The sequence below is a fragment of the Scylla paramamosain genome, chromosome 30, assembly GCF_035594125.1.
Source record: "Scylla paramamosain isolate STU-SP2022 chromosome 30, ASM3559412v1, whole genome shotgun sequence".
NCBI classification, from domain to species: Eukaryota; Metazoa; Arthropoda; class Malacostraca; order Decapoda; family Portunidae; genus Scylla; species Scylla paramamosain.
Genome location: NC_087180.1, coordinates 3,072,082 through 3,084,755, shown reverse-complemented (window position 1 = coordinate 3,084,755; position 12,674 = coordinate 3,072,082). Strand labels below are relative to the sequence as shown.

At 39.4% G+C, this 12,674-nt stretch overlaps 1 protein-coding gene across 1 annotated transcript in view; it reads left to right on the top strand.

Moving 5' to 3' along the window:
- The window catches only part of LOC135116166 (WD repeat-containing protein 19-like), a 310,907-nt gene that overhangs the window by 204,658 nt on the left and 93,575 nt on the right, over positions 1-12,674 (top strand). Inside the window, exon 19 of the mRNA XM_064033436.1 lies at positions 9,797-10,001. Coding sequence (XP_063889506.1) covers positions 9,797-10,001 — 205 coding nt within the window. The remainder of the gene's footprint in view (positions 1-9,796; positions 10,002-12,674) is intronic.

Genomic DNA, 12,674 nt, shown 5'->3' with positions numbered 1-12,674 from the left:
TCTATTTCAACTAGATGGCACCACTGCTATCACACCTATTTCTAAAGCTGAACTCTTTCCTCAAACCTTTGCTAAAAACTCTACCTTGGACGATTCTGGGCTTGTTCCTCCCTCTCCTCCACCCTCTGACTACTTCATGCCACGTATTAAAATTCTTCGCAATGATGTTTTCCATGCCCTCGCTGGCCTAAACCCTCGGAAGGCTTATAGACCTGATGGGGTCCCTCCTATTGTTCTCCGAAACTGTGCCTCCGTGCTTGCACCTTGCCTAGTCAAACTCTTTCAGCTCTGTCTGTCAACATCTACCTTTCCTTCTTGCTGGAAGTTTGCCTACATTCAACCTGTTCCTAAAAAGGGTGACCGTTCTAATCCCTCAAACTACCATCCTATTGCTTTAATTTTCTGCCTATCTAAAGTTTTTGAGTCTATCCTCAACAGGAAGATTCTTAAATATCTATCAATTCACAACCTTCTATCTGATCGCCAGTATGGGTTCTGTCAAGGCCACTCTACTGGTGATCTTTTGGCTTTCCTTACTGAGTCTTGGTCATCCTCTTTTAGAGATTTTGGTGAAACTTTTGCTTTTGCCTTGGACATATCAAAAGCATTTGATAGAGTCTGGCACAAAGCTTTGATTTCCAAACTACCCTCCTACGGCTTTTCTCCTTCTCTCTGTAACTTTATTTCAAGTTTCCTTTCTGACCATTCTATTGCTGCTGTGGTAGACGGTCACTGTTCTTCTAAATCTATTAACAGTCATGTTCCTCATGGTTCTGTCCTGTCACCCACTCTCTTCTTATTATTCATTAACCCTTTCCTTCCGGCAATCGTATATATACGATTGCAAAAATGCGTCCGTAGCGACGGCGATCATACCGGTAATCAAGAATTTTCGCGCCTCAATTTTGAGGTCCAAGCGCGGTTTCTCGAGTCAGATGGTATGAGTGGAAGTGTCTGGCATGTTTCCACATGTAGTGTTGTCACTAACTCTGGAAATTTAGTGGTAACTAAGCTATTTTCCCTTTCTCCGGGCGACACTTGGCAACCCCAGCGACCCGCCGGGTGGAAAGCACTCGCCGAGTGGAAAGCACCATGATAAGTGTGAAGAGACATCTTGATAAGAGCCAAGGATCTCAGATCATAACTCACCATGGAGCAGGACACAACATATGTATTTAGCAGTGCTTCTGAGTTTGAAAACAGTGACAGTGAATATTTAGAAGAAGAAGCTGAAGAAAGCGAAGACATTAGTGAGGACTCGGAAAATGATTTACAGGATCCACCTCTTTTATCAGAACAGAGAGATGATACCTATCATTCTTTCATGTTAATTTTTTCATTATCTTCGATTTTATAATAAAATGGTAGAAGGTAACTTGTCAGAGAGAGAGAGAGAGAAAGAGAGAGAATATTATTTGCCAGAAACTTGATGTGAAAAGGGATGAAATCTCTCTCTCTCTCTCTCTCTCTCTCTCTCTCTCTCTCTCTCTCTCTCTCTCTCTCTCTCTCTCTCTCTCTCTCTCTCTCTCTCTCTCTCTCTCTCTCTCTCTCTCTCTCTCTCTCTCTCTCTCTCTCTCTCTCTCTCTCTCTCTCTCTCATTGGAAGTGTACAATTTCCCCTCCAAGATGAGAGAGAGAGAGAGAGAGAGAGAGAGAGTGTGTGTGCGCGCGGCGTCATCGCTCTCCGGGCCGTTTCTAGATGACGGATCACACAGTGGGAGGAGGAGAAATCCTTTATAAGGCATAAACTCAACTTTGAGAGGTCACATCGAGCTACAAAGTATATCATTGTATTCAGAATAACAAAGAGAAAATAATTATTAATATTCAAACAATTTTCTGACAATTTCTAGGTTTACCATTTTTAGCCGTCATACAAAACGGGAAAATAATTTAAGCGCCGGAAGGAAAGGGTTAATGATCTTCTAAACCAAACTTCTTGTCGTATCCACTTCTACGCTGATGATACCACCCTGCACTTTTCCACGTCTTTTCATAGACCTCCAACCCTTCAGAAGGTAAACATTTCTCGCAGGGAAGCCACAGAACGCTTGACTTCTGATCTTTCTAAAATTTCTGAGTGGGGCAGAGCAAACTTGGTATTGTTCAATGCCTCAAAAACTCAATTCCTCCATCTATCAACTCGACACAACCTTCCAGACAACTATCCCCTCTTCTTCAATGACACTCAACTGTCCCCCTCTTCTACACTGAACATCCTCAGTCTGTCCTTTACTTATAATCTGAACTGGAAACTTCACATCTCATCTCTAGGTAAAACAGCTTCTATGAAGTTAGGCGTTCTGAGACGTCTCCGCCAGTTTTTCTGACCACCCAGCTGCTAACTCTGTACAAGGGCCTTATCCATCCATGTATGGAGTATGCTTCACATGTCTGGGGGGGTTCCACTCATACTGCTCTTTTAGACAGGGTGGAATCAAAAGCGTCTCATCAACTCCTCTCCTCTAACTGACTGTCTTCAGCCTCTCTCTCACCGCCGCAATGTTGCATATCTAGCTGTCTTCTACCACTATTTTCATGCTAACTCCTCTTCTGATCTTGCTAACTGCATGCCTCCCCTCCTCCTATGGTCTCGCTGCACAAGACTTTCTTCTTTCTCTCACCCCTATTCTGTCCGCCTCTTTAACTCAAGAGTTAACCAGTATTCTCAATCATTCATCCCCTTTTCTGGTAAACTCTGGAACTCCCTGCCTGCTTCTGTATTTCCACCTTCCTATGACTTGAATTCCTTCAAGAGGGAGGTTTCAAGACATTTATTCATCAATTTTTGACCACTGCTTTGACTCTTTTATGGGACTGGCACTTCAGTGGGCATATTTTTTTATTGGATTTTTGTTGCCCTTGGCCAGTGTCCTTCCTACATAAAAAAAAAAGAGAAGTACTCTAATTGCATAATCACAGAAGTACAAAATAGAAGTATATAGAAGTATACAGATGTATAGAAATACAGAAGTGGCCTTTGATGGTATTTGATAAGGTACCCTTGCATTCAACAAGGTACCTTGTCAAGCATTTGACAAGGTTAGCCCATCAGAGGTTCTTAGGAAAGGTTAGGGCACATGGGATAAATGGAAAGGTGTTATGGTGGATAAGGTCATGTTTAGGTGACAGGCGACAGAGTTGTAATTAACAGCCCTAAATTGAAGTTGGGTCAAGTAATTAATGGGGTGCCCTTTGTCAAGGGCAACTCTTCTGCTGCAAACTATGTGAGACTCAAGCTGACTGAACAGAGGAAAATAAGGTACTGTATTTGATGGCTCATAAGACACATGGGCTCAAGATGCACCCAGTTTTGGCAGACATTGAAATGAAAAAAAGATACATGAGTGGATTTAAGCTCTGAATATGAAGTGAAGGATTTCACCTTACATTTGAAGACTCTCATATGCATTTAGATCATTATTAGATCCCAATATTTTGCATTTAAAAACTTTAATATTTGCTAGTAGCCTATGTACCAATCCTTTTGTGAGATGTAAACATGTACCTAGAATATGGTGTCGGCAGTGACTGTGAGAGACTGCAGGGGTAATAAAGTTTGTTCATAAGAATGTTAAAAGATAGGTGCAATTTTAATTGTATGAAAGTGTATCTTACCTCAAGGAGTAACGGCATCACACTGTAAAGAACACAGTGAAACTTGCCTGTGTCACCGGGTTTGGTGCGTAACTGACCACGTGTTTGTTTTGGTACGTGCAATGCGTGGTGCATGGTCACTTAGGCAAATTCTTCCTGATTGGTGTCATTCTATGTGAATTACCAGTAAATATGACCTATTATATATTGTTACCTTGAAATAGAGAGTTGTTTTGTGGTGTAGTACCAATCATCACTTTGTTTACATGTGCGAAGATGTCTGGGGTTTGATTTTAGAGCCTCTGTTGACGTAGACTTACCACCAACCACTGCCTCAGTGCTGAACCTTGGACTCATAACCTATAACTTGTTAAAAATAAGGCTGGCTTTTGCGTATATGGATGAAGAGATGATCAGGAAGGTGATTATGTCACTGATTAGACCTAGATTGGAATATGCAGCAGTAGTCTGGTTGCCCTACAAGAAAAAAGATATAAGGGAGTTGGAGAGAGTTCAGAGAGCAGTAATGAAAATGGTACCAAATATCAGGGACTTGACATATGAAGAGATTAGAAAAGTTACATGTACCAATGTTGGGAAAAAAGAGAGAAAGGGGAGACCTGATTGTGATATATAAAGCATATGAGAGAGTGGAGAGGGTGGACCAGAATGACTTGATGGTTTGGGATATATGTGATACTAGAGGACATGGAAAGAGGCTGAAGAAGAGTGTTTTTTATTATTATTATTATTTTTATTTTTTTTTTATTTATTTATTTATTGTTTTTTTATCTAAGAGAGACATTGGCTAAGGAAAAAAAAAGAAAAAGGTCCACTGGGATGTCAGTCACTGAATAGGGTCCAAAGTAGTAGTCAAAAATTGAAGGGTAAGTCTTGAAACCTCCCTCTTGAATGAATTCAAGTCATAAGAAGGTGGAAATACAGAAGCAGGCAGGGAGTTCCAGAGTTTACCAGAGAAAGGAATGAATGATTGAGAATACAGGTTAACTCTTGCATTAGAGAGGTGAACAGAATAGGGATGAGAGAAAGAAGAAAGTCTTATGCAGTGAGGATGCAGGAGATCAGAAGAGCAGTTAGCATGAAAATAGCAGAAGATAGCAAGAGATGCAACATTGCAGCAATGAGAAAGAGGCTGAAAACAGTCAGTTAAAGGAGATGAGTTGATGAATTGAAAATTTTTTTATTCCACCCTGTCTAGAAGAGTGGTATGAGTGGAACCCCTCAGACAAGTGAAGCATACTCCATACATGGATGGATAAGGCCCCTGTACAAAGTTAGCAACTGGAAGGGTGAAAAACCTGGCAGAAACTTCACAGAAGGCCTAACTTCATAGAAGCTGTTTCATCTAGAGATGGGATGTGAAGTTTCCAGTTTAGATGATAAGTAAAGGACAGACTGAGGATGTTCAGTGTAGAAGAGGGGGACAGTTGAGTGTTACTGAAGAAAAGGGGATAGTTGTCTGGAAGGTTGTGTCAAGTTGATAGATGGAGGAATTGAGTTTTTGAGGCATTGAATAATACTAAGTTTGCACTGCCCCAATCAGAAATTTTAGAGAGATCAGGAGTCAGCTGTTCTGTGGCTTCCCTGCATGAGCTGTTTACTTCCAGAAGGGTTGGATGTCTGTGAAAAGGCATGGAAAAGTGCAGGGTGGTATCATCAGCATAGAAGTGGATAGAACAAGAAGTCTGGTTTAGAAGATCATTGATGAATAATAGGAAGAGAGTGAGTGACAGGACAGAACCCTGAGAAACCTTGTTAATAGATTTAGGAGAAGAACAGTGACCGTCTACCACAGCAGCAATAGAGCGGTCAGAAAGGAAGCTTGAGATAAGTTACAGAGAGAAGGATAGAAATCATAGGAGGGTAGTATGGAGATCAAAGCTTTGTGCCAGACTCTATCAAAACCTTTTGATACATCTAAGGCAACATTAAAAGTTTCACCAAAATCTCTAAAAGAGGATGACCAAGACTCAGTAAGAAAATCCAGAAGATCACCAGTAAAGCAGCCTTGATGGAACCTATACTGGTGATCAAATAGAAGGTTATGAAGTGATAGATCTATGTTTAAGAATCTTCCTCTTGAAGATAGATTAAAAAACTTTAGACAGGCAAGAAATAAAAGCAGTAGGATAATAGTTTGAGAGTTTAGAATGGTCACCTTTTTTGAGGAACAGGCTGAATGTAGGCAAACTTCCAACAAGGAGGAAAGGTAGATGTTGATAGACAGAGTTGAAAGAGTTTGACTAGGCAAGGTGTAAGCATGGAGGCACAGTTTCAGGGGACAATAGGAGGGACCTAATCAGGTCCATAAGCCTTCTGAGGGTTTAGGCCAGTGAGAGCATCGAAACCATCATTGCAAAGAATTTTAATAGGTAGCATGAAGTAGTCAGAGGGTGGAGGAGAGGGAGGAACAAACCCTAAATCATTCGAAGTAGAGTTTTTAGCAAAGGTTTGAGTGAAGAGTTCTGCTTTAGAAATAGATGAGATGGCAGTGGTGCCATCTGGTTGAAATAAAGGAGGGAAAGATGAAGAAGTAAAGTTATTGGAGAGGTTTTTGGCTAGTTGCCAGAAGTCACAAGGGGAGTTAGATCTTGAAAGATTTTGACACTTTCTATTGATGAAGGACTTTTGGCTAGATGGAGAACAGAGTTAGCATGATTCCGGGCAGATATATAAGGTGCATGAGATTCAGGGGATGGAAGGCTCAAGTACCTTATGTGTGCCATGTATAGCATGAGAACAGGCAGTGTTAAACCAAGGTTTGGAAGGTTTAGGTCGAGAGAAAGAGTGAGTAATGTACCCCTCCATGCCAGACACTATCGCCTCTGTTATGCGCTTAGCACACAAAGACAGATCTCTGACATGGAAGCAGCAGTCATTCCAAGGAAAATCAGCATAATACCCCCTCAGATCCCTCCAATTAGCAGAGGTATCTTTGCTTAGGGGGGTCCTGAGGAGGGATTGGAGCAATAGGACAAGATACAGATATGAGATTGTGATTGGAGGAGCCCAACAGAGAAGACAGGGTGACAGCATAAGCAGAAGAATTAAAGGTTAGGAAAAGGTCAAGAATGTTGGCCGTATCTCCAAAATGGTCAGGAATACAAGTAGTGTGTTGCACCAGTTGCTCTAAGTCATGGAGGATGGCAAAGTTAAAGGCTAGTTCACCAGGATGGCCATTGAAGGGAGAGGAAAGCCAAAGCTGGTGGTGAACATTGAAGACTCCAAGAATGGAGATCTCCACAAGAGGGAAGAGAGTCACAATGTGCTCTACTTTGGAAGTTAAGTAGTCAAAGAATTTTTTTAGTTGGGAGGAGTTAGGTGAGAGGTATGCAACAAAGATAAATTTGGCTTGAGAGTGACTATGTAGTCATAGCCAGATGGTGGAAAACTCGTAAGATTCAAGAGTTTTGGCATGAGAGCAGCATAAGTTGTTGCACACATAAACGCAACATCCAGCTTTGGATTGAAAAATGAGTATGGAAAAATTAGGAGGGAACAGAAAAGGGGCTACTGTCAGTTGCCTCAGACACCTGTGTTTCAGTGAGGAAAAGATTAAATTTAGTAGAGGAGAGGTGGTGTTCTGCAGATTGAAAATTAGATCTAAGACAATGAATGTTGCAGAAGTTAATGAAGAAAAGCTGAGGGGCATGTCAAGACACTCAAAATTGATACTAGAAGAGCAGTCTAACCTCAGGACATTTGTGGTTTCCTCCCGAGATGGGGAGTCTGAGGCTAGTGTAGGCGTCACCATGATAATTTTGAATTTTGAGTGAAGAGAGTGTGTGTAATTAGGAGCATGTAGTTTTCGTGTGAAGGAAGAGAGTTATCTTTAGAGGGCAGGCTGTGACTATCCCCTTGTGTTGTGACACAAAGGAAAATGTTCAGTGAGGTCACAGCTGGTGAAAAAAGTGATGGAAGTAATAGATTAGAGTGATCAGTGCCATCCTATGAAACACAAGAAGCAAATTTTAGATAACATTTGGCTTTTGATACCTCTTCCCTTCTGCATCTCTTCTGCCACACTCATTGCTTCTCTCTAATCTGTTTGTGACTTAGGCCAATCTCTGACATCACTTGCACCCTTCTTCTTTTGTTTTCATCTTTCTTGAGTCTGAATTGTAGTCAGCCAAAATTTGAGTATCTAGTATTTGCTGTAATATTTTATGTATTACTTTGATCTGGTGTAATACTTCATATTCCAGTCTTTTTACACATGATATACTTTAAGATTTAGATTTGCACTTCCTACAATAATATCAGTAATTGTCTGCATGGTGGGAAAGTCCCACATTTTTTTTTTTTTTTATGTAGGAGGGACACTGGCTATGTGCAACAAAAATCCAATAAAAAAAAAGGCCCACTGAGATGCTGTTCAAAGCTGTCCAAAGCGGTAGTCAAAAATCAAAGGATAAGGTTTAAGTGGTATAAGCATATGGAATATAACAAGGGTGACATAGGCAAAATTCTCAGGGTCATTAATCAGATAAGACAAGAAACAAAGGGTTCAAGCTTGATGAAGTTATATTTAAAAAAGAGATAGGAAGGAATCAGCTCTCAAACAGAGATGAATGGAATAGACTCAATAATCAGTTGTTGGTGCTGAGTCATTAAGGAGCTGTAAAGGAAATTTTGAAAAATTTATGGATGAAGATGATAGGTGAAAATATGTAAGTATGTACCATCTTCTTTCAGGTTCTCTTATTTTCTTATGTTCTTATGTTCTTGTAAAGGGGAAAGCCTACACAGTCAGGAATGTTGGTATAACCCTCATCCAGAGTATCAGCATACAGAATAGAGTGGCAGGTTCTTTGTTGCATTTGCATTCCTATACCAGTCATTGCTGACTAGTACCCATTTTAAGGCTGGATGAACCTAGGAGCTGGCAGTTGTCCCATAAAAAATTTTGATTGTAAGAAAGACTAAAACCCTGGACTTCTTGCATTGCAGTCAGACATGCTGTCACCTTAGCTGTTACTGATAATTTTCATCCTATATGTGAGATTCTAACAATGACTAAAATGATTGGTGATTTTGAAATGTAACCAGTTTTGTGTGTCATGTTTAAACAATAATTCTTTAGACATATGTTAACTATTATTTGCTTGTCATTTGGGAAAAGTTTTTACATACACAAGTAAAGAAATAAAAGATACCTTTAACCAGTTTGTTCCTTTGCTCATACAGTTTCTGTCCATGCCAGTTGTAGCTTCTTTGACAAAACTCTTATCTTTTCTTTCATTACCTGTGGAGTAGCTGAATTGAAACTTAATCATTTAACATTCATACATATGAGTAAAACTGATAAATATTCATCCTGAGATACATACATACAGCCAGCTTAAAACCTAAAGAATAACCTCACATCCATTTTGTTACTTACTGCTGTAATTGGCATGGCACTCACTTTACATGAATGATAAAAATATGTACTTTATAGTATCATTATGAAGACTACATATAATGAACACAACATTATCCACAAGAGAAAATAAAAAAAAATAGATATTCTAAATGTATGCAGTATCCATGCTCTAATACAAATGGTCTTATTGCTGTGTTTTGTATAAAAATAAGAAAAGAAAAGAAAAGCACTCTAAATCTCCCGTGTCCAGGTGGGGGACCTATTTTACTTTATAAATCTTCATATCATTCTCTTTGAGTTTTCATTTAACTGTCATGTTGTCAAGGTGATCATAACTCCCTGATTGATACAAATTGAAAAAAGTAACAATGAGAAAAGCCACTGAAACAGGAGACACTGACTGAAAAAAGTATGATACTGTTTTAAAGAGAGAGATTCAGAATTCCCATCTTCCTTTTTTGTGTAACTAAATTCAAAATGTTTAATGTTGAATTTTGTTGTCATTCTGTATTGGTTATGATATTTTTTCATAAAAATCTATGTATTGATTTTTAAAACATATACTGTATACCAATATTGTATGCATAATCAAATTTTTTCTTATGATAAACAAGGTAGGTAGGATTATTTAATCAATAAGTTAGAGTTTTTTATTAAGCAAGGCTAGGTTAAAACAAAGGAACAGTATAATCAGAAAAAAAACATTTGCCTACACCATGAACATTTTATCCACTTGACTCTCATCCACAACTAATAGATTGCTTTTGTAGAGTGTGCACTGTATTTGTAAAGTTTTTTCAATTAATTCTCACAGAGGGGACTACCCTGGAGCCCTCACTCATTACGAACGTGGTGTAGTCAATATAGGTGGCTCAGAGGATCATAATGCTGCATGCAAGGCTGGCATTGCACGTACTGCACTCCGATGTGGGGACATCAGAAGAGGTGTTAATATTGCTGCAGAGATGAACAGCCGCATGCTGAAAAGAGAATGTGCTGAGATCTTGGAGAGTAAAAAGGTTAGTCACATAAATATATTACAGAGTTCTTGATTGTACTAGTGTAAACTAAATCAAAGAAAATGTCAAAGTGCTCAATGAAAATTCATGAGGGCTCAAGTATCACAGTGACTTTTACCTCTTTATTCTAATATCTGTTTCTTGAACCATTTATTAAAAAAGAAGAGTAATCATTGTGGGAAAGAGTTCTTACTGTATTCATCCTTCTTAATTCCAGCTGTCCAACTCCATGGTATGGTAATTGTCAGTCTCCACACTTAACATGTGATTTTCCCCCACAAATACCATTTTCAGAAGTAAAATATGTTTTTCCACTTACCTGCTTCTTATATTAGCATTTATAATGCTTCTCACTACCCAGCCATCTAATCCCCATATTCAAAACAGATTGATTCATATCCCTATGGTGAAATATTAACTTTATAGAAGCTATTTTAGTTAGAGATGAGATATGAAGTTTCCAACTTAGATTATAAATAAAGGACAGACTGAGGATCTTCATTGTAGAAGGAGACAGTTGAGTGTCATTGAAGAAGAGTGGATACTTGCCTGGAAAGTTATGTCAAGTTCATAGATGGAGGAATTGAGTTTTTGAGGCATTGAACAATACTAAGTTTGCACTGCCCCAATCAGAAATTTTAGAGAGATCAGAAGTCAGGCATTCTGTAGCTTCCCTGTGTGAACGTTTACTTCTCGAAAGGTTGGATGATGACAAAAAGATGCGAAAAAGTGCATAGAGGTAAATAGGACAAAAAGTTTTATTTAGAAGTTTATTGATGAATAATAGGAAGAGAGTGGGTGACAGGACAGAACCCTGAGGAACACCACTGTTAATAGATTTAGGAGAAAAACAGTGACTGTCTACCACAGCAGCAATAGAAAGGTCAGAAAGGAAACTTGAGATGAAGTTACAGAGAGAAGGATAGAAGCTCTAGAATGGTAGTTTGGAAATCAAAGCTTTGTGCAAGACTCTGTCAAAAGCTATTGGTATGTCTAAGGCAGTAGCAAAAGTTTCACCAAAATCTCAAAAAGAGGATGATCAGAACTCAGTAAGGAAAGCCAGAAGATCACCAGTAGAACGGCCTTGATGAAACCCATACTAAGGATCAGATAGAAGGTTATGAAGTGATTGATGTTTATGAATCCTTCTGTTGAGAATAGATTAAAAAACTTTAGATAGGCAAGAAACTAAAGCAATAAGATGGTGGTTTGAGGGATTAGAACAGTCACCCTTTTTAGAAACAGGCTGAATGTAGGAGAACTTCCAACAGGAAGGAAAGGTAGATGTTGATAGACAGAGTTGAAAGAGTTTGACTAGGCAAGGTGCAAGCACAGAGGCAAAGTTTCAGGGGACAATAGGAGGGACCCAGTCAGGTCCATAAACCTTCCAAGGATTTAGGCCATGGAAAACATAATTTTGAAGGATTTTAATAGGTAGCATGAAGTAGTCAAAGGGTGGAGGAGATGGAGGAACAAGCCCTGAATCATCCAAGATAGAGTTTTTAGCAAAGGTTTGAGTGAAGAGTTCTGCTTTAGAAATAGATGAGATGACAGTGGTTCCATCTGGTTGAAATAAAGGAGGGAAAGATAAAGAAGCAAAGTTATTGGAGATGTTTTTAGCTAGGTGCCAGAAGTCACAAGGGGAGTTAGATCTTGAAAGATTTTGATACTTTCTATTAATGAAGGAATTTTTGGCTAGTTGGAGAACAGACTTGGCAGGAATCTGGGCAGAAATATAAAGCTCATGAGATTCTGGTGATGGAAGGCTGAAGTTCATTTTGGGGGCCATTTCTCTTTCACGTATAGCACGAGAACAGGCTATGTTAAACCAAGGTTTGGAAGGTTTAGGTCGAGAGAAAGAGTGAGGAATGTACACCTCCATGCTAGACATTATCACCTCTGTTATGCGCTCAGCACAGAGAGAGAGGTCTCTGAGACAGAAGCAGTAGTCATTCCCAGGAAAATCAGAGTAATACCTCCTCAGGTCCTCCCAATTAGCAGAGTCAAAATGCCAGAGGCACCTCTACTCTAGGGGGTCCTGAGGAAGGATTGACTGGCATATCTCCAGGACAGTCAGGAATACAAGTAGGGTGTTGCACCAGTTGCTCTAGTTCATGGAGGATAGGAAAGTCAAAGTTAAAGGTCATTGAAAGGAGAGAAAAGCCAAAGTTGGTGGTGAATGTTGAAGTCTCCAAGAATGGAGATTTCTGCAAAACGGAAGAGAGTCAGAATGTACTCCACCTTGAAAGTTAAGTAGTCAAAGAATTTCTTATAGTCAGAGGAGTTAGGTGAGAGGTATACAGCACAGATAAATTTAGTTTGAAAGTGACTCTGTAGTCGTAGCCAGATGGTGGAAAACTCGGAAGATTCAAGAGTATGGGCACAAGAGCAAGTTAACTTGTCGTGCAACATCCAGCTTTGGATTGAAAATGAGGATAGAGAAAGGAGGAAGAAACAGAAAAGGGGCTAATTTCAGTTGTATCAGACATCTGTGTTTTAGTGAAGAAAAGAAGATGAGGTTTAGTAGAGGAGAGGTGATTTTTTACTAATTGAAAATTATATCTAGAGTTAGTATTCTGAGACATGAGAGAGTATCGAGGAAGCTGCATCATGTCTGAATAGATATGGCAATGTCCCTAATGTCATGAGTCCAGACCTTAAACAAAAGGCATA